Here is a 23,376-nt window from a genome sequence, read left to right on the forward strand (position 1 = left end):
ACCTGGCCCATCCATGTGCCTGTCTAACTGCTCCTTAAATGATGGGATAGTCCCTGCCTCAACCACATCCTCTGGCAGTTTGTTCCACAAATCCACCACTCATTGTGCCAAAAAGTTACCGCTCAGGTTCTTATTAAATCTTTTCCCCTTCACCTTAAACCTAAGTCGTTTGGTCCTCGAATCACCTACTCTGGGCAAGAGACTCTGTTCACCCAATCTATTCCTCTCATGACCTTATAAAGCTCTATAAGGTTACCCTTTATCCTCCTGCACTCCAAGGAATAGAGTCCCAACCTACTCAATCTCTGCCTATAGCTCAGACTGTCTTGTCCTGACCACATGTTTGGCGACATGCCGAATTGCCTCAGAACACTGATGAAGTACAGGTGTTGGTGCGGCTTCTTGGCTGTGTCTGCAGTGTGGTTGGTCCGCCATAGATCGTTGATGATATTTACGCCAAGGAGCCTGATGCCCTTCGCCATTTCCACTTCAGGGTGTTTGATGCTGACATGGGCTTGTCCTCCACTGCGCGTGTTGGTGGAATGCCTGCCCCAATCAGGCTTCAATTGCTTCAGACGCTCATGGGAAGTCAACAAACCTGAGCGTTGTGCAATTCTAAACATCCCCATCTGTGATGAACGGCGGTTTATCGACAATGCAACGTCCTGTTATTGGAATAATGAGTGCGCATAATCAGAGGGAAAGAGGTTTTACGAGGATGTTGCCAGGACTCAAGGGCCCGAGCTATCAGGAGAGGTTGAGCAGGCTGGAACTCTCTACCTTGGTGCGCAGGAGGATGAGGGATGACCTTAGAGAGGACTAAAAAACCACGAGAGGAACAGATCGGGAAGATGTACCGTCTCTTGTCAAGAGTAGAGGAATCGGGAACCAGAGGACATAAGTTTAAGGTGAGGGTGGAAAGATTTAATAGGAACCTGAGGGGTAACACAATATGGGTGGTGGGTATATGGAACGAGCTACTGGAGAAGGTAGTTGGGCAGAGACTATCACAACGTTTACGAAGTAGTTGGACAGATACATGGATAGGGCAGGTTTGGAGGGATATGGGCCAAACGCGGGAACTGCAGGTCGGTCCAAGAACCTAATGGTTGTGGGGGAGGAGGTGGGAATGGGAGCTATAATGAACCTGTCGGTTTAGTTGATGGCCACAAAGAACTAGATCAGTCCCTTCAGCCCAGATCAGACTATGCAATGCCACCACTCCAGCAGCACGTTCCAGGCACCCACCACCCTGTGTGATAAAACACGACCCTTGAAATTTACCCCCACTGTGCAAAAATCTATGTGGTCTCGTCAGAGCCGAGGGGGAAGGGGGGCGGCGCGGGGGCGCCTGCTGCCTCGTGCGGCGGGACCTGGTTCGCCGCTGCGGGGAAATATAGACAGTTCCATAAACATCCAGCAACTTTGTCGGCCCCAGAAACGTGGCGACTCTCTCTGTACTGCCTGGGGGAGGTCTGTATTTTACCGGATTGCAAGCAAAAGCAAAGCATTTCACTGTCCCTTGGTTCATGTGACAATAGAATATAATTGGCTCATTGAGTTGAATTCAAGTTTGCACATGAGACTGTTAAATGAAATAACAGTGTTTGCTGTGGATATAATATCATTGTGCAGCCTAATATAATGAACAATTCACGATGGGAAACACTGATGTATTTAGTTTAAGGGAATGAAATTTACAGGCAGCTTGTATCAAATAGCATCCACTTACTGGTCAGGGCTGTGATTGACGGGGCTGAGCTCCGCCTCCCCTCAGCCGTGCCCCGATACTGCAAGGGTTCAGCAGCTGCGCCAAAGGGAACGCGTTTTGAACCAGGAAGTGGCGGAGTTACAATGGCTGCGAAAGACCAGGTCGAGAGTTTAGCGGAGGAGTTAGTTTGTCCCATCTGCCTGGAATTCTTCACCGATCCGGTTACACTGGAGTGCGGGCACAACTTCTGCCTCTCCTGTATCACACAGAGTTGGGACAGGGAGGGGAGAAACTCCTGCCCGGAATGTAGAGAGGAGTTTACAGACCGCACCCTCAGGGTTAGTCGGGCCTTGGCGAGACTGGCTGAGAAAGCTCGAACACTGAGCCTGAATCGGGAAATAATTCCAGAGAAGGAAAGTAAACTTCACTGCGAGGAACATCAGGAAGAACTGAAGCTGTTTTGTGAAACTGATAAGAAGCTGATCTGTGTGGTTTGTGCAGCTGGGCGGGAACACAAGTCTCACAGCTTCATGCAGGTTAAAGAAGCTGTTGAAAACCACAAGGTAAAAGCAAACCGATTTTAATCGCATCATTGTTTAATTCCATTTTTACTGTTCAACCATTTAATTTTCTGATTCCCAAACACATTTGCAGGATCAGGTGAAATCTTCCATCCAGTCTCTCACAAAATATAAATCAGAGATCCAGCAAATGGAGCAGCAACAGAAAGAGAAGATTTCTGGAGTTCTGGTGAGGCTTTTAAGTTTCGATTTCCTGATCTTGTGCAGGTTTGATCCCTGTGATGCGTGTAATAACAGGGCAGCGCAGTGACACAAGTAGTGCTGCTGTCTCCTAGTTCTGGTGAGCGGGTTCGATCCTGACCTCGGGCGCTGCCCGTGTGGTTCACGCCTTCTCCCTGTGACCGCGTCGGATTCCTTCCACGTCCCCAACAAATGTACTAGAGGAGCAAAATGGACCACTCCGTCGAAATTGCGTCCACTGAATTGTAGTACGTAACATCATTTTAGTAAGGAAACCCCACCTCTCGCTGTGTAATCAGTGTTGTGGGGGAACAGTATGTGTGATGATCCCATCAAAGTGCAGAAAATATCTCATCTATCAACCCACATTTTATTGTTATTTTTATTTTAAAATGTTTTCCCCCTGCTAAATTTCTCTGGTTTTATTTTCTTACTGTTTCTGCCCATGTCCCTCCCATCCTTCCTCCCCAGTCCCCTCTTTTGTGCAGTTTCCCTTGTATTGCTCAAACACACACTCAGCACAAATTTGACTTATATATATATATATATGTATAGATATGAATGTGTGTTTGTTTGTGTGTGAGAGGCAAGATGGAGATAAATAGATCTCAAAGTTCCTTCTCGTGGATCAGAAGCAACTTTGATTTAAAGCAACGCTCTATTTCTCTTTTCATCTTATTTTCCAAATGATGTACATAAACCATAAAGGATTCAACCTTTATGGTATATATATATATACATAGATATATGTCTAGTTACTTTCTAGTGATTTCCTCTAATTATTTGTTTAGCAACCTTTTTACTTTCAATCTCTCTCTCACTCTCTTTTTCTCTGTACCCAATATATACAATTATATATACAAATATAAAATCACACACTTCTCAGCGCATGGTTCTCTCATGATCACTGTTCTCTCACATACATTTCATTAGGGCCTTCCCGTACACATTCGCAATCAGTGACATCAAACTTATTTCCAGAAATCCTAATATTGTGAATAAAATAACTATGAACACATATTAAGATATTTATAATAATAATAATAAACATTTATTTTTTATCGCGCTTTTCCAAATGCTCAAAGACGCTTTACAAAAACAGTCAAGACATAAAAACAAACAAACGAATTGTCCTGACGGAGAAGCGGCGAACAAATAGCGCCAGCGTCCTCTCACGTCAGGGTCCGTCAGTAAACAATAAAGAACACAAGACACACAATTACAATTTTAACACAAACAGCCATCACAGTGATTGCTCCAGGCACACCCTCACTTGATGGAAGGCAAAGAAAAGTCTTATCTCCATTATTCCATTATTTTCATTCTACATTAGTGTAATAAAATGTAATGCATACATACCTACACTTATACAGAAGTGCTAGCTTTAGACATGAATAATGTACATTACCACCATAGTTTAGTTTTGAATTTAACATATAATTGAGGGGGTCGGTGCAATATAGTGCTAACCCTCAGTTTTGTGAAAAATGAGTTACAGGCATTGACACGATACTTACCCACAATCCTACAACCTGTAAAAAATTCATATTTAAATTTAACCGATAAGTTGGTCAAATAACATAGGCACCTTCTAGGTTTTGTTGTGATTAATGGATTTTTTAAATGTGAATGTCTCATAATGATACATTTGTGGGTTAGCAGTATATTGCAGCCCCTTCAATTTTACATCATTCAAAAATGAATTTCATAAAACAAGGATAACACCTTTTATTTCTGTCATTCATGGTAAGTTTTACATCATTTTGTGTGCAAGATATACAGGGTTGCACTGTTTTGCATATCAGCTAACCAATGAAATGATCATGTCCTGATTTATACCAGCACTTCACCTTCCCTCCTTTGTCTGAAGAAGGGTCCCAACATGAAACATCACCCATCCTTTTTCTCCAGAGATGCTGCCTGACCCGGTGATTTACTCCACCACTGTGTCTATTTGAATTGGATTTGTGCTCTGTACCACATCAGGCAGCATTGGTCATTTTAGTGGCTGTCAAGGATTTTTAACTAATCAATTCACCAATTCAAATTTTCTTGGCTCTAATTATAAAGTTAAATGTCTTTTCGATTATATTGTGGATACAGTCGAGTTCTATTGTTGGCAAATGCCAAATCTCTGCTTCCATGACTTTCTAAAATAAAGCAAAAAGAGATACAGCTCATGGAGGTGAAAATAAAATTAACAGAGAAAGCAAAGAAGAACAGTTCATTAAATATGATCAATTGGCCTGATACAGATAGAGTGGATCTCTAGTGCAGATATTCAATCAGTAACATCCAAATTTTAAAGATCATGAAGCAGCAACTCGTCAAGAAATAGTCATAGGTGTCAACCATCAACTTATCCAAGAAGAAGTACAAAAATAATTGTTTGCAAACATTTTATATACGAACAAATCGCAGAGAGTTGTGAACACAGCCCAGTCTGACACACAGAATCTGTTTACTAAAATGGCGCTGAAATTTACCCATGACCAACTACGGTTTTACGTGTCGGGTGGTCTATCTTGCTCCTCTAGTATCTTTGGTGCCTAATACATGCTGGTTCAAAGGTCAATCGGTGACTGTAAATTATTCCTGTGGAGGTGGGTGGTGGGCGGATGTATGAGAATTAATGGGTACGTGAAAAGGAATAGGCAGCAGGGAATTAAAGTCATAAGGAATAGGAGTAGAATGAGGCCATTTCGCCCATCGCATCTACGCCGCCATTCAATCATGGCTGACCTATCTCTCCCTCCTTACCCCATTCTCCTGCCTTCTCACCATAATCTCTGAAACCTGTACTAATCAAGAATCTATCTTTGCCATAAAAATATCCATAGCCTTCTGTGGCAAAAAAAATCCACAGATTCACCACCCTCTGACCAAAGAAATTTCTCTTCATCTTCCTGGATAGAGCTCTTAAGGATAGCGGAGTGAGGGGGTATGGGGAGAAGGCAGGAACGGGGTACTGATTGAGTGATCAGCCATGATCGCATTGAATGGCGGTGCTGGCTCGAAGGGCTGAATGGCCTACTCCTGCACCTATTGTCTATTGTCTATAAATTAGCGTCCTTTAATTCTGAGGCTATGACTTTGAGTCCTGGATTCTCCCACTAGTGGAAACATCCTCTCCACAACCACTCTATCCAAGCCTTTCACTATTCTGTATGTTTTAATTAGGTCCCCCTCATTCTCTGAAACCCCAGCGAGTACTGGCCCAGTGCTAACAAACGCTCATCATAGGTTAACCCACTCATTCCTGGGATCATTCTTGTAAACCTCCTCTGGACCCTCTCCAGAGCCAGCACATCTTTCCACAGATATGGTGCCCAAAATTGCTCACAATATTACAAATGCGGCCTTACCAGCGCCTTATGGAGCCTCAACATCACATCCCTGCTTTTGTATACAAGCCCTCTTGAATAAATGCTGGCACAGAGTTTGCTTTCCTTACTATTGATCTATGGCTTTATTCCTACCACCAAAATGCATGACTCCACACTTTGAGATATTGAGGAAATATTGATCTTCACCTTTCATTTCACAGGAACAGTCACACAACCTTCAGTCTAAGATCAAATCCCAGTTTGCTGAACTGCACCAGATTCTCACTGAGAAAGAGCAGCGAGGACTGGCAGATATCCGGGAGGAAGAGAAGACGATTCTAAATGCAATGGAGAAAAATCTTCGAGAAATTGAAGAGAATTTAAGTTCCATTCAGGAGGAACTCTTTAAGTTGCAGCAGCAGATGGATCAAAAGGACAATGTGGTGTTTCTGAAGGTGAGGGGTTACACCACAGTCTGGCGAAGTGAAAGTGCACAGTCACAAAATGGTGGGGGATGTTTCTGAAATAAATGCTGCCTTTACCAGTAATTCAGAACTGGGTTAATGTTTCATCTGTTCCAGTTGTAGTTGTTCCCAAACTAATTGGCCTCCCGCATAATCTATGGGATCTCAGGACTGCCTGGCCGTAATGTAGAGAGGTGTTTGTATTCTGTGGAGTTCAGAACAACCCGGGTGATCCTATATCTGATCTCAAGGACCACGAATGGACAGAGGGCAGTAAACCTCTGGGATTCTTCAACCAGGAGACTATGAGAGGTTTAACCTGTTGGATGTATATATACCAGAGACAGATACATTTTTGAAAATTTGTGGAATTGAAATCAAAGGGGATGGGACAAAGCGGAGGAGTTCAGTCCTGGGCTAGATCAGCCATGACCACATTGTGGGGATTAACATTGAAATCTAGAACGTGGCGCACACAGCAGATTGATCATCTACATCCGGTTCCCATCAGCAGTGGGCGGTCACCTTGGGAGAATTTGCTCTGTTTGTTTTACCCACCTTTGTTCACCATAGAATGACATCCCACTCTACATCATAGACAGGACATTCGGCCCATCCTATCCAGTCAAGATTTCAGCTCCACTCAACATCCTTCCCATCTACTCACCACACCCGGTAACAATACCCCGAATTCCAGGAGTGCTCAAGTGTTTATCCCGCTCGCCCTTAAATTATCTCTGCTGTTGGCTTCAGTCCCTCCAATGCAAGTGAGGTCCATGTTCTCATGACTGTATTCCTTTCAGTATTTATTGAAGACCGCGTTACATTTCAGCTTTGATTTTTGCTCTCCCATCGATCAGAGATATTATTTCATCCTCACCCATTTAAATCCACCGATAAACTTAAATCTTATCTCATCATTCCTGACATCTTCCCCAGATAAACTCCCACAACCTGCCCAGTCTTTGCATTGAGTTCCATCCTCTCAGTTATGGCGTCATTCTCATGAACATTCCTTATGCTTTCCCCCTTCATTCTACGTCTCGATGGTAATGTCCGCTTTCTATCTGCATGACAGTGGTGATAAGAGTTGGGGAATGGGAATTATCAGAGGGTTGTGGAAATGTGGACAAATTCCCGCTGTCGGGAATAGGACGGTCCATCTCAGTCAATTGAGATTTGTGTTTTATTTCTTTCAGGAGGAAGCTGGTCGCAAGCGAAGGTAGGACATGCTCTTGACGGAAACATTGTAAGGTTTGGTAACATTGCACCTTATTGTAACATTGCACCTTATTGTAACATTGCACCTCATTGTAACATTGTAACATTGCACCTCATTGTAACATTGTAACATTGCACCTCATTGTAACGTTGTAACATTGCACCTCATTGTAACATTGTAACATTGCACCTCATTGTAACATTGTAACATTGCACCTCATTGTAACATTGTAACATTGCACCTCATAGTAACATTGCACCTTAACAACAAGGGGACCAACATTCTGGCAGGCAGGTTTGCTGGTGCTGCATGAGTGGCTTTAAACTGAGTAGTGAGGGGCAGGGGTTGACAAATTGGGAATATGAAGCTGGAGTTAAAGGGGAAGCGAATACATGAGAAATTGCAAAGGACTCTTGAATAAATGGGAAGGGAAGTTCTAGATGGGATAAGAGAGCAAGGTCAGGGCAAATTGTAACAGGTGTGAGAGGGGAGGTGAATACCGAAGGTAAAGTGTTGTATTTAAATGCGCGGAGTATAAAAAATAAAGTGGATGCGCTTGAGGCTCAGTTAGTCATTTGCAAGTATGATGTTGTGGGAATCACGGAGACATGGCTACAAGAGGACCAGGGCTGGGAACTGAATATTCAGGGGTACACAACGTATAGAAAAGGCAGACAGGTGGGCAGAGGGGGTGGGGTCGCTCTGTTGGTAAGGAATGATATTCACTCCCTTGCAAGGAGTGACATAGAATCAGGAGATGTAGAATCAGTATGGATAGAAATGAGGAATTGTAAGGGTAAGTAGACCCTAATGGGAGTTATCTACAGGCCCAAACAATAGCAAATTTGCAGATGATACTAAGCTGGGGGGTAGTGTGAATTGTGAGGAAGATGCAATAAGGCTGCAGGGTGACTTGGACAGGTTGTGTGAGTAGGCGGATACATGGCAGATGCAGATTAATGTAGATAAGTGTCAGGTTATTCACTTTGGAAGTAAGAATAGAAAGGCAGATTATTATCTGAATGGTGTCAAGTTAGGAAGAGGGGATGTTCAACGAGATCTGGGTGTCCTAGTGCATCAGTCACTGAAAGGAAGCATGCAGGTACAGCAGGCAGTGAAGAAAGCCAATGGAATGTTGGCCTTCGTAACAAGAGGAGTTGAGTATAGGAGCAAAGAGGTCCTTCTACAGTTGTACCGGGCACTGGTGAGACCGCACCTGGAGTACTGTGTGCAGTTTTGGTCTTCAAATTTGAGGAAGGATATTCTTGCTATTGAGGGTGGACAATGGGTCGGCGCTGAACGGCTCCCATTTAATCCCCAAATTCTGCGTCGTAAAAAACACCAGTGAGCGCGGAAATAAAACCAGGGTGGATGTAAATGTGGGAAGAGAGAAATAAACAGCAAGTGGAATCAGAGCTGTCGATCCGTTCATTTTAACGCGTTAACCGCGTCCGTCATCGGAACAGAAACACTTTTGTGAAAATATAAAGATTGCTATTGAGGGCTTGCAGCCGTAGGTTCACTAGGTTGATTCCCGGAATGGCGGGACTGTCGTATGTTGAAAGGCTGGAGCAATTAGGCTTGTATACACTGGAATTTAGAAGGATGAGGGGGGATCTTATTGAAACATATAAGATAGTTAGGGGATTGGACACATTAGAGGCAGGAAACATGTTCCCAATGTTGGGGGAGTCCAGAACAAGGGGCCACAGTTTAAGAATAAGTGGTAGGCCATTTAGAACGGAGATGAGGAAGAACTTTTTCAGTCAGAGAGTGGTGAAGGTGTGGAATTCTCTGCCTCAGAAGGCCGTGGAGGCCAGTTCGTTGGATGCTTTCAAGAGAGAGCTGGATAGAGCTCTTAAGGATAGCAGAGTGAGGGGGTGTGGGGAGAAGGCAGGAACGGGGTACTGATTGAGAGTGATCAGCCATGATCACATTGAATGGCGGTGCTGGCTCGAACGGCTGAATGGCCTACTCCTGCACCTATTGTCTATTGTCTATTGTCTACAGCCTCGACATAGGGTGCAAGTTGAATCAAGCGCTAAAATTGGCATGTCGCAAATGTAATGCTATGGTAGTTATTGGAGATTTCAACATGCAGGTAGACTGGGAAAATCAGGTTGGCAATGGACCCCAGGAAAGAGTGTTTGTGGAGTGCCTCCGAGATAGATTCTTAGAACAGCTTTAGATTTTAGATTTAGAGATACAGCGCAGAAACAGGCCCTTCGGCCCACCGGGTCCGCACCGCCCAGCGATCCCCGCACACTAACATATCCTACACCCACTAGGGACAATTTTTACATTTGCCCAGCCAATTAACCTACATACCTGTACGTCTTTGGAGTGTGGGAGGAAACCGAAGATCTCGGAGAAAACCCACGCAGGTCACGGGGAGAACGTACAAACTCCGTACAGACTGCGCCCATAGTCAGGGTCGAACCTGAGTCTCCGGCGCTGCATTCGCTGTAAGGCAGCAACTCTACTGCTGCGCTACCGTGCCGCCACTGGACTGGAGCCTACCAGGGACAAGGCAATTCTGGATTTAGTGTTGTGTAATGAACCTGATCTGATAAGGGGACTCGAGGTAAAAGAGCCATTAGGAGACAGTGATCACAATATGATAAGTTATACTCTACAAATTGAGAGGGAGAAGGGAAAATCACAAGTGTCATTATTACAGTTTAGCAAAGGGGATTACAGAGGCATGAGGCAGGAGCTAGCCAAAATTGGCTGGAAGGAGGCCCTAGCAGGGAAGACGGTGTAACAGCAATGGCAGGTATTCCTGGGAATAATGCAGAAATTGGAGGATCAATTTATCCTAAAGAGGAGGAAAGATTCTAAGGGGAGTAAAATATCAAGGGAAGTCAAGGACAGCATAAAAATAAAAGAGAAGAAGTATAACATAGCAAAGAAGAGTGGGAAGCCAGAGGATTGGGACTCTTTTAAAGCGCAACAGAAGATAACTAAGAAGGCAATACGGGGAGAAAAGATGAGGTACGAGGGTAAACTAGCCAATAATATAAAGGAGGTAGTAAAAGCTTTCTTAGTTATGTAAAGAGGAAAAAAAATAGTCAAGGCAAATGTGGGTCCCTTGAAGACAGAAGCAGGGGAATTTATTATGGGGAACAAGGAAATGGCAGACGAGTTGAACCGGTACTTTGGATCTGTCTTCACTAAGGAAGATACAAGCAATCTCCCAGATGTTCTCGTGGCAAGAGATCCTAGGGTGACGGAGGAACTGAAGGAAGTCCACATTAGGCAGGAAATGGTGTTGGGTCGACTGATGGGACTGAAGGCTGATAAATCCACAGGGCCTGATGGTCTGCATCCCAGGGTACTTAAGGAGAAATTTTGGACGCATTGGTGATCATTTTCCAATGTTCTATAGATTCAGGATCAGTTCCTGTGGATTGGAGGGTAGCTAATGTTATCCCACTTTTTAAGAAAGAAGGGAGAGAGAAAATGGGAAATTATAGACCAGTTAGTCTGACATCAGTGGTGGGGAAGATGCTGGAGTCGATTATAAAAGACGAAAATGCGGAGCCTTTGGATAGTAGTAACAGGATCGTTCCGAGTCAGCATGGATTTACGAAGGGGAAATCGTGCTTGACTAATCTTCTGGAATTCTTTGAGAACGTCACTAGGAAAATTGACAGGGGAGAGCCGGTGGATGTGGTGTACCTCGACTTTCAGAAAGCCTTCGACAAGGTCCCACATAAGAGATTAGTAGGCAAAATTAGAGCACATGGTATTGGGGGTAGGGTACTGACATGGATAGAAAATTGGTTGACAGACAGAAAGCAAAGAGTGGGGATAAATGGGTCCCTTTCAGAATGGTAGGCAGTGACTAGTGGGGTACCACAAGGCTCGGTTCTGGGACCGCAGCTATTTACAATATACATCAATGACTTGGATGAAGGGATTAAAAGTACCATTAGCAAATTAGCAGATGATACAAAGCTGGGTGGTAGTGTGAACTGTGAGGAAGATGCTATGAGGTTGCAGGGTGACTTGGACAGGTTGTGTGAGTGGGCGGATGCATGGCAGATGCAGTTCAATGTGGATAAGTGTGAGGTTATTCACTTTGGTGGTAAGAATAGGAAGGCACATTATTTTCTGAATGGTGTCAAGTTAGGAAACGGGGACGTACAACGAGATCTGGGCGTCCTAGTGCATCAGTCACTGAAAGGAAGCATGCAGGTACAGCAGGCAGTGAAGAAAGCAAATGGAATGTTGGCCTTCATAACAAGAGGAGTTGAGTGTAGGAGCAAAGAGGTCCTTCTGCAGTTGTACAGGGCCCTAGTGAGACCGAACCTGGAGTACTGTGTGCAGTTTTGTTCTCCAAATTTGAGGAAAGATATTCTTGCTATTGAGGGTTTGCAGCGTAGGTTCACTAGGTTAATTCCCGGAATGGCGTGACTGTCATATGTTGAAAGACTAGAGCGACTAGGCTTGTATACACTGGAATTTAGAAGGATGAGAGGGGATCTTATTGAAACATATAAGATTATTAAAGGGTTGGATATGTTAGAGGCAGGAAACATGTTCCCAATGTTGGGGGAGTCCAGAACCAGGGGCCACAGTTTAAGAATAAGGGTAGGCCATTTAGAACGGAGGTGAGGGAAATCTTTTTCAGTCAGAGTTGTAAATCTGTGGAATTCTCTGTCTCAGAAGGCAGTGGAGGCCAGTTCTCTGGATGCATTCAAGTGAGAGCTAGATAGAGCTCTTAAGGATAGTGGAGTCAGGGGGTATGGGGAGAAGGCAGGAACGGGGTACGGATTGAGAATGATCAGCCATGATCACATTGAATAGAGGTTCTGGCTCGAAGGGCCGAATGGCCTCCTGCTGCACCTATTGTATATTGTCCATTGTCTATTGTTTTGTTGAACAGCCCAATATATTTATAACGCCCAGTTTATAACCAGCTGTTAAATATTTGCAGAGTTGGAGTTGAAGCCAAACCACAGTCGGTGGTAGATGGTCACTTGCTGCTTGAAAAGTTTGAAACTCCTTTTTTGTACAACACAGTATTGGCAGAAGCATCTGATGCCATCAAGCAAGGTAAAGCTTATACCTTTTCCATTGTTCTTGTTTCTGACATCTTTAAGTAATGTGTAGATGCAAGCATTAATGGTATTTTGGACTCAAGGGAAATTGAAGATTTGATCTACCACCAAACATAGCTGCAGAAAAGCATCACAAAGTCAGAGAGTTGTGTCACACAGAAACAGGTCCTTTGACTCGACACGACCATGCCAAACAAGTTGCCCAACCGAGCTTGTCCCACTTGCCTGAGTCTGACACATATTCTTCCAAGTCTTTCTGATCCACATATCCACCCAACTGTCTGTAAATGGTCGTCATTGTACCTCCCTCCACCATTTCCTCTGTCAGTTCGTTCCATACTTACACAACGCATTGACTGAAAAAACTGCTCCTTTTTACTGTTTCCAATCTCACCCTGAACTGATGCACTCTAGGTTTAGACTCTCCTACCTTGGGTAAAATACTATGGTTATTCACCTCATCTGTGCACCTTATATAGATCTTATACACAACTCTTAAAGCACCCTGATTGGCTCCAAAGACAAATGTCCCTGCCTGTCCAACGTCTCCCTTCAGACCTGATGAAATTGGCATAAACCCTTTTGCACCCTCTCCAATTTACAAACAACCTCATTGTGTCAAACGCTGTATTTAATATCCTGACCTGTGAAAGCATGAGCGACAAACACATTCTTCACCTCCCTGCCTGTCACCGTTGCATCTTCCATGGCACTGTGTACCTGCACCCCGACATCTCTCCGTTCTATTATGCTCCCCGTTTACTGCGTATGTCCTGCCCTGGTTTGTCTCAGCAAAGTGCATCGCCTCACCTTCACATGAATAAATCCCACCTGCCGTTCCTGAGCCCATTGGTCCAGTTCACAGGGATCCCATTTACTCTCAGGTAACATTCTTCACTCTCCACAATGTCACCAATTTTACTTCCATCTGCAAACTGACTAACCTTGCAACCTACATACACACACAATCGTGTATATAAATAAGAAACAACAGTGGGCTCTGTTTCCAGTCTGAAAAACAACCCTCTACCATCATCCTCTGTCTGCGGCCTTCAGGTAATGTTGTGTTCAATCGGCTAGTTCACCCCCGGATTCCATGAGATCCAACCTTCCAGAGCGGCCTCTCTGCAACTAGAAGTTGCATCTCTCGGAGGGCAGTGAATATCTGGAATGTTGTGCCCAGGGTGGTGGTAAAAAGCTGAGTTGTTGGATATCTTGAATCTCTTGAATCTTGATATGTGCAACTTGGCTACAAATAAATATTTGATAGATTGAAAATATAAGATGATGGGGAACTCACACAGAAGAGGAATTGGTGCCAGCTTAGATCAGCCATGATCACATTGAATGGAGGGGCAAGCCTGAGGAGTGGATCCTAATCCTGCTCCTGTTTTCTTGTGTTCCTTTCCTCCTGTGTACCGATATATTGACAGACTTGACACAGAGGGAATGCAGCAAAGATTAACAATACGTGCCTGGGACAATGTGTTTGCTGTGTGGGGTGAGATTGAGTAGACTAGGCCTGTGTCCTCGAGTGTTTGGGTGTATTAGAGGAGATCTCAGTGAAACACAGAGTTCTTACAGGGCTCAGTGGGCTGGATGCAGGGAGGATGGTTCCCCTGTCAGAGGTGTCTGGAGAGCGGGCACTCTCTCAGAATGTGGGCTGCACCGTGTAGCACAGAGATAAGGAGACATTACTGTACGCAGAAACTGGGGAACGACCCTGCACCGGTGGCTGTGGAGACTCAGTCATTCAGTGCTCTTGGAGCTGAGAGCCATGGTTGTACATTACAGAGTCTGGCCCTTCGGCCCATCGTGTCCATGACCATCTTTTCCCCAGCTATACGAATCGATTTGCCCACATTCCATCGGCATTCTTCTGCACCTCACCTATTTAAGTACCTCCAATATATTGATGATATCTCACTCCATCACCTCCTCTGCAGCATGTTCCAGATATCACCCACTCTCAGTGTAAATCTATGTACTAAACCTCTTGTTTGTTTGTTTGTTCATGAACTACAGCCAAAACGGTCCACGATAGCAATTTTAAGCCCACCTTACTCACCGTCATCCCTTTGGTGCTAATGGAAGAAGTTTCAATCAAATCGGTGTTATGTTTTTTAAGTTATTCACATTTTAAAGTATAAATCTATCTCCTCGGGAGGTAGGGGGGAGGGAGGGAGAAGGGGGGGAGTGAGGGAGGGAGGGGGGGAGAGGGAGATTGGGGGAGGAGAGGGTGCTGCACCAATGCAGGAGATGTTTGGGGCCCAACGTGTCCACTTGGTCTAGTAAAACCTAAATCTCAGATATACTTTTAAATTATTTGCTCCCAATATAAACCTGCACTCTCGTGATTTGATATCCCTGCATGTGAATAAGGTTTAGATAATTACCCTGCATCCTGCTGCAGACTTTGACAACCTTCCCCACGATCCACAATTTTTGCTTCCTCCACAAACTTACTAATCACACCTCCCACATTCACATCCAAGCCATGATCATATAACATAAACAGCAAAGGTTGCAGCACCGATCACTGCTACACACCACAAGCCACAAACCTCCATGCAGAAAAATCATCCTTCTACCGCTACCTTCTACCTCCAACCACCAAGCCACGTGGATCCATTTCACCAGCTCGCCTTGGATCCCACCTGCCTTCGCTTTCTGGACCAGCCTTGCACGCGGAACATTGTCAAGTCCCTCAGTGAAGTTCATATATTGGTTTACAATGAGATCCGTGTGTTAGTTGTACACACCCATCAAATCCACCCGTGAATCCGCTCTCTTTCAACGACCCCACAACCACAAGTCTCCACCCATTCTGCCCAACACCCGATCATTCAACCTCTGCTTCCTTCCATGGTCCAAGCCACCCCTCCCTCTCTCTCACCCTCCACTCATAGAAACAGGGGCAGGTCATCTGGCCCCTCGTGTCTGCCCCCTTTCACTGTGATCATGACGACCCCACCACGCACCTCTACCTCCTCTTTAACAACCTCAAATTACCTCTAACCTCAATATCCTCTTGCTCCGATCTGCCTCCATATGTGAGTAGTCTCACCCCCCCCCCCCCCTTCGTTTCTCCTTCACCACCGCAATCTCGCAATCCTCCTCACTCTCCGCACCCGTCCACCCTCCCCCACCTCACGAAATTCCCCTCGCCATCCCTGGATTAAAAACTCCGGGGGAGATGTCTGTTGTCCACCCGATGTGGTTGTGGGTGAAACCCCGGGTAGGGTTTCAGTTGTCCGCCCGCCTGTGCCCGAGGCCGAGCGGCCTCTCCCCCGGTCCCGGGGCCGCGCTGCCCGAGTCTCCCCCCGACCCCCCCCCCCGGGGACTCTCTGATTCTCTGCTTCTCCCCCCAGTCTCCGTCACCCTGGATGTGGAAACAGCGCATGCGCGGCTCGAGGTGTCTGAGGATCGGAAGAGGGTGAGACGGACCGGGACCCGGAGGAGTCTCCCTGTCACCGGGAAGAGGTTTACAGACTGGGAGTGTGTGCTGGGATCGGAGGGGTTCACATCGGGGAGACATTACTGGGAGGTGGAGGTGGGGGGGAGTGAGGGCTGGAGTCTGGGAGTCGCCGCAGAGTCTGTGGAGAGGAAGGGACGGGTCATACAGACCCCGAAGACTGGAGTCTGGAGCATCTGGCGGTGGGGGGGGGAGGGGTGACAGGTTTGATGCAGTCACCTCCCCTCCGTCCCATCTCCCCGCCCGTCCCATCCCCGGGAGGGTGGGAGTTTATCTCAGTTACGAGTCCGGGACAGTTTCATTTTACGACGCGGCCACCAAGTCCCATCTCCACACCTTCACTGGGAATAAATTCACGGAGAAACTTTATCCTTTCTTCGAACCTTCGGATGTAGACAAGTGGCTGAGAATCTGCTCCGGTTCCGCTCCGGGTGTGTAAAAGGGTCGGGTCCCGGGACCGGCGTCAGGAGCGGGGCTCAGGGGCTGTGGGGCAGAAACCCGGTGGACAAAAGGTCGGCGCTGAACGGCTCCCATTTAATCCCCAAACTGCAACACGACCTCCCAACTTCCATCCTCAATACTCTGACTGATGAAGGCCAATGTGCCAACAGCCTTTTTGACCGCCTTATCCACCTGTGACTCGACCTTCGAGGAACCATGCCCCTGAACCCCTAAATCCCTCTGCTCTACAACACTCCCCAGAGGACGACCGTTCACCGTGTGGGTCCTGCCCTTGTTCCACGTCACAAAATGCAACACCTCATTACAACATCGGGGGCTCCAGTCTGCGACCCGCCGGCGCGCACATCACCCGCTGTGGCTCCGCTCACGTTTGTAACTCTTCACCTTTAACTTGACGTTTAATAAAGTCTTTAAAAAAATAACCCGCATTTGAGTTCTCTCCGCGTCCCCGCGTCACGGTACAGAGATCTCTTCAAACAGCAGACACGAGGATCCGTGGATACTGGGTTTACAAAAGGAAAAAGACACACAGAGTGCTGGAGTAACTCATCGGGTCGGGCAGCATCTGTGGAAAGAGGAAATGGGTGACTTTTCGGGTCGAGACCCTTCTGAAGATGGGTCTGAAGGGTTCAGTCTGAAGGTCTCGACTGAAACGTCACCCATTCCCTCTCCCCTAGATGCTGCCTGACCCGCTGAGTTACTCCAGCATTTTGTGATACCTTCGATTTCTACCAGCATCTGCAGTTATTTTCCTACAATACGAATGTGTTACACAGACAACAGGTGCAGGAGGAGGCCTTTCGGCCCTTCCAGCCTGTACGCACCGCCATTCATTGTGATCACGGCTGATCGTCCACAATCAGTAGCCTTCAACCCATATCCCTTGATTCCACTAGCCCCTCGAGCTCTATCTAACTCTTTCTTAAACCCATCCGGCGAATCGGCCTCCACTGCCCTCTGTGGCAGAGAATCCCACACATTCACAACTGCAAACGTTCCTCCTCACCTCAGTTTTAAACGCCCTCCCCTTTATTCTTAGACTGTGTGGCCCCTGGTTCTGGACTCGCCCAACATTGGGAACATGTTTCCTGCACCTAGCTTGTCCAGTCCTTTTATAATTTTACACGTCTCTATAAGATCCCCCTCTCGTCCTTCCAAACTCCAGTGAACACAAGCCTAGCCTTTCCAAGCTTTCCTCGTACGACAGTCACGCCATCCCGGGGATTAACCTGGTGAACCTACTCTGCACTGCCTCAACAGCAAGGAGGTGTGAGAGGGGAATAGACAATAGACAATAGGTGCAGGAGTAGGCCATTCAGCCCTTCGAGCCAGCACCGCCATTCAATGCGATCATGGCTGATCACTCTCAATCAGTACCCCGTTCCTGCCTTCTCCCCATACCCCCTCACTCCGCTATCCTTAAGAGCTCTATCCAGCTCTCTCTTGAAAGCATCCAACGAACTGGCCTCCACTGCCTTCTGAGGCAGAGAATTCCACACCTTCACCACCCTCTGACTGAAAAAGTTCTTCCTCATCTCCGTTCTAAATGGCCTACCCCTTATTCTCAAACTGTGGCCCCTTGTTCTGGACTCCCCCAACATTGGGAACATGTTATCTGCCTCTAATGTGTCCAATCCCCTAATTATCTTATATGTTTCAATAAGATCCCCCCTCATCCTTCTAAATTCCAGTGTATACAAGCCCAATCGCTCCAGCCTTTCAACATACGACAGTCCCGCCATTCCGGGAATTAACCTAGTGAACCTACGCTGCACGCCCTCCATAGCAAGAATATCCTTCCTCAAATTTGGAGACCAAAACTGCACACAGTACTCCAGGTGCGGTCTCACCAGGGCCCGGTACAACTGTAGAAGGACCTCTTTGCTCCTATACTCAACTCCTCTTGTTACGAAGGCCAACATTCCATTGGCTTTCTTCACTGCCTGCTGAACCTGCATGCTTCCTTTCATTGACTGATGCACTAGGACACCCAGATCTCGTTGAACTCCCCCTCCTCCTAACTTGACACCATTCAGATAATAATCTGCCTTTCTATTCTTACTTCCAAAGTGAATAACCTCACACTTATCTACATTAAACTGCATCTGCCATGTATCCGCCCACTCACACAACCTGTCCATGTCACCCTGCAGCCTTATTGCATCTGCCTCACAATTCACACTACCCCCCAACTTAGTATCATCTGCAAATTTGCTAATGGTACTTTTAATCCCTTCGTCTAAGTCATTAATGTATATCGTGAATAGCTGGGGTCCCAGCACCGAACCTTGCGGTACCCCACTGGTCACTGCCTGCCATTCCGAAAGGGACCCATTGATCCCCACTCTTTGCTTCGGGTAGATTGGATGTTGCCAACATGCCCCATCTACACTAGTCCCACCTGCCCACACCGACCAACATGCCCCATCTACACTAGTCCCACCTGCCCACACCGAACAACATGCCCCATCTACACTAGTCCCACCTGCCTACACCGACCAACATGCCCCATCTACACTAGTCCCACCTGCCCACACCGACCAACATGCCCCATCTACACTGGTCCCACCTGCCCACACCGACCAACATGCCCCATCTACACTAGTCCCACCTGCCCACACCGACCAACATGCCCCATCTACACTGGTCCCACCTGCCCACACCGACCAACATGCCCCATCTACACGAGTCCCACCTGCCCACACCGACCAACATGCCCCATCTACACTGGTCCCACCTGCCCACACCGACCAACATGCCCCATCTACACTAGTCCCACCTGCCCACACCGACCAACATGCCCCATCTACACTAGTCCTACCTCCCCAGACCGACCAACATGCCCCATCTACACTAGTCCCACCTGCCCAGACCGACCAACAGGCCCCATGTACAATAGTCCCACCTGCCCACACCGACCATCATGCACCATCTACACTAGTCCCACTTGCCCGCGTTTGGCCCATATACCTCCAAACCTGTCCTACCCATGTACCTGTCCAAGTGTTGTGATAGTCCCAGCCTCAACTACCTCCTCCGGCAGCTCGTTCCATACACCCACCACCCTCTGTGTGGAAAGGTAGCCCCTCAGGTTCCTATTCAATCTTTCCCCCTTCACCTTGAACGCATGTCCTCTGTGCGTCTACCCGATCTATTCCCCTCGCGATTTTGTACACCTCTATAAGGCACACCACCCTCTGTGTGGAAATAGATAGTTTCAGCAACTGGGAGAGGGAGCAGTTCCCCTGAAAGTGGCGTCACAGGTAGACAGGGAGTGTAGTAGAGCAGAGACTGATCTAGGAACGCAGGTACACAGTTCCCAGGTAGACAGGGAGTGTTGCAGAGCAGAGAGGGATCTTACTCCGTGATTTGATCTCCCATTGAAGGAATGCTTCCACACGATTCCACACGATTCATCGTGAGGAAGGACTCGTGATCTTCAATGACGGCAATCGATCTCTCGCTGTCCACCATCTTCTCATGGGAACGTCACCAAAAATCCCAGAGATCACGAGCTTTGAGGGACAAGGCAGAGAGAGAGAGAGATACAGGGAGAAAGAGAGACAGAGAGAGTGAGAGAGAGACAGAGAGAAAGAGAGAGGGAGAGAGGGACAGAGACAGAGAGAGAGAGAGAAAGTAGAGAGAGAGGCAGAGGGGCAGAGAAAAAGAGACAGAGAGAGAGATACAGAGAGAAAGAGAGAGAGAGAGTGAGAGAGAGAGAAAGATACAGAAAGAGAGACAGAAAGAGAGACAGAGTAAGAGAGGGACAGAGAGACTGAGAGAGAGGGAGAGAGAGGGAGAGACAGAAAGAGACATAAAAGGGGGGAGGGAGAGAGAGAGAGACAGAGAATGACAGAGGGACAGAGAGAGAGACAGAGACAGAAAGACTAGACAGACAGAGAGACAGAAAATGACAGATGGACAGAGAGAGAGAGAGAATCGTTTAGTTTACAAATTCACAAGTTATTGGAGCAGAATGAGGCCACTCGGCCCATCGTGTTGCACTCTGCCATTCACTGACGGCTGACCCATCTCTCCCTCCTAACCCCATTCTCCCCCCTTCTCCGCGTAACCCCTGACATCTGCACTGATCAACAATCTATCCATCTCTGCCTGAAATATCTCCACTGACTTGTGGCCTCCACAGTCATCAGTGGCAAAGAATCCCATAGATTTACCACCCTCTGGCTAAAGAAATTCCCCCTCATCTCCTTCCCAAAGGAACGTCCTTTAATCCTGAGGCCGTGCCCTCTGGTCCGAGACTCTCCCACTAGTGGAAACATCCTCTCCACGTCCACTTTATCCAGGCCGCTCACTATTCTGTACGTTTCAATGAGTACACAGAGTACAGATACAGGATAAAGGGGAATAACATTTAGTGCAAGGTCAAGACCGATTAAAGACAGTGCGAGGGTCTCCAATGAGGTAGACGGGAGGTCAGGACCGCTCTCTAGTTGGTGAGAGGACGATTCAGTTGCCTGATAACAGCTGGGAAGAAACTGCCCCTGAATCTGGAGGTGTGCGTCTCCACACTTCTAGTTTAGTTGTGTTGGGGTGGGTTGAGTTCGGTTGGGTGGGGTTGGGTTGGTTGGGTGGGATTGGGTGGGGTTGGGTTGGGTGGGGTTGGGTTGAGTGGGGTTGGGATGGGGTTGGGTTGAGTTGGGTTGGGTGGGGTTAGGTTGAGTTGGGTCGGGTTGGGTGGGGTTGGGTGGAGTTGGGTGGGGTTGGGTGGGGTGGGGTTGGGTTGGATTGGGTTGGGTGGGGTTGAGTTGAGTTAGATTGAGGTGTGCGTCTCCACACTTCTGTACCTCTTGCCACGATGGGAGAGGGGAGGAGAGGGGGTGACCGGGGTGAGACTGGTCCATGATTATGGTGCTGGCCTTGCCGAGGCAGCGTGAGGTGTAGACAGGGGCGATGGAAGGGAGGTTGGTTTGTTTGTGCGTGACGGTCTGGGCTGCTGGCCTTGCCTAGGCAGCGTGAGGGGGCAATGGAAGGGACGTTGGTTTGTTTGTTTGTGACGGTCTGGGCTGCTGGGTACAATGGGGCGTTGGACGGCTAGATTGCCATCACGTACGGTCTTTCTGCTGCTGCCCAGCACGCAACAACAAAGCTTTTCACTGTGCCTCAGTTACACGGGACATTAAACTCAACGGTGGGGGCAGTGGGAGGGGGGGGGGAGGGGTGAGGGAGCCTCCCTCCCCCCCACCTCCTGTTCCCCTCCCCAACTGCGCAGGCGCGGCCTCCCCCTCCCCTGTTCCCCCCTCCCCAACTGCGCAGGCGCGATCTCCCCCCCCCCCCCCCACGCGACCCGATTTTGAATCCAACCGTCGCCCGGCGGCGCCGCGCATGCGCACGTTGCCGGCGCTGGACCGCCGGCAGCCGGAGCACTGCGCGGGCGCGGCGCCCACTTAAAGGGACCGCGTCCCAACACAGGCAAAAAAAAGTTTTCCAAACCAACTTTTACAAAGTTTCCCAAAGTTACCTGTGGGATGTTTTACAGCCACCTGCTGACCCAGGTACATCAGTGAGACCCTTACCTGCAGCAGCTCAACACAATGTGCACACTGTCAATGATAATGTTCATATACAACATATTAATATAATATATGATATAATACAAAATATAATATAACATCATCTAATATATATAATAAAATATAATAATACTGTGAGCTGTTTTACTGCCACCTGTAGATCCAGGAAGATATTATATTATAATGTAGTATATTATAATGTTATATCATATATTATATTATTATGTTGTATTGTATATTATATCATTATATTATAATATTATATTATATTATAATCTTATATCATATATTATATTATTATATTATATTATATTATATTATCATGTTGCATTGTATATTATATCATTATAATATAATATATTATAATGTGTTATATCATATATTATATTATTATGTTGCATTGTATATTATATCATTATATTATATTATATTATAATGTGTTATATCATATGTTATAATATTATATTATAATCTTATATCATATATTATATTATGTTGCATTGTATATTATATCATTATATTATAATGTGTTATCTCATATATTATATTATTATGTGGCATTGTATATTATATCATTATATTATAATGTGTTATATCATATGTTATTTTAAATGCTGGAGTAACTCAGCAGGTCTGGCAGCATCTCGGAACCCCTCTGTCTGTCGCTCATCTAAAGCACGAACAGGCAGAAGGGGAGAGAGGAGGGGAGGGGAGGAGGGAGAGAGAGAGGGAGGTAGAGGGGGGAGAAGTGGATAGGAGAGATGTAAGAGAGAGAAAGTGAGAGAGAGGGGGGGGGGAGAGAGAGAGAGAGGGGAAGGGGAGGGAAAGAGGGGTTGAGTGTGTGAGAATGTTTGGGAGAGTTTTGGAAAGTTTTCTCTCTCTCCCTCTCTCTCCATAAATCTCCCTCTCTCTCTCTCTCTCCCGAAATAATCTCGAGCCTAAAATTTAGGCCCCAAAATTAGTCAACTCTTAAATCTCTCTCTCTCCCTCTCTCTTCCAAAATTATCTAGTGCCTAAAGTTTAGGCCCCAAAATCCATCTACTCTCCCTCTCCCTCTCTCTCTCTCTCCCTCCCGAAATAATCTATAGCCACAAATGCGTAAACTCTTAAATCTCTCTCCCCCTCTCTCTATCTTTATCTCTCTATCTTTATCTCTCTCTTTCCCTCCCGAAATAATCTAGAGCCTAAAATTTAGGCCCCAAAATGCGTCAACTCTTAAATCTCTCTCTCTCTCTCTCTCCCCCTCTCTATCTTTATCTCTCTCTCTCCCTCGCTCTCTCTCCCTCGCGAATTAATTTAGAGCCTAAAATTTAGACCCAAAATGTGTCAACTGATAACTCTCTCTCTCTCTGTTG

General features: G+C 46.7%; 1 protein-coding gene across 1 annotated transcript in view; it reads left to right on the forward strand.

Annotated features, from left to right (window-relative positions):
• The first annotated feature begins 1,854 nt into the window (after positions 1 to 1,854).
• Positions 1,855 to 23,376, forward strand: part of LOC144612241 (zinc-binding protein A33-like) — a 72,904-nt gene continuing 51,382 nt past the window's right edge. Inside the window, exons 1-2 of the mRNA XM_078431799.1 lie at positions 1,855 to 2,274; positions 2,366 to 2,461. Coding sequence (XP_078287925.1) covers positions 1,855 to 2,274; positions 2,366 to 2,461 — 516 coding nt within the window. The remainder of the gene's footprint in view (positions 2,275 to 2,365; positions 2,462 to 23,376) is intronic.

The sequence above is a fragment of the Rhinoraja longicauda genome, chromosome 43 (assembly GCF_053455715.1).
Source record: "Rhinoraja longicauda isolate Sanriku21f chromosome 43, sRhiLon1.1, whole genome shotgun sequence".
NCBI classification, from domain to species: Eukaryota; Metazoa; Chordata; class Chondrichthyes; order Rajiformes; family Arhynchobatidae; genus Rhinoraja; species Rhinoraja longicauda.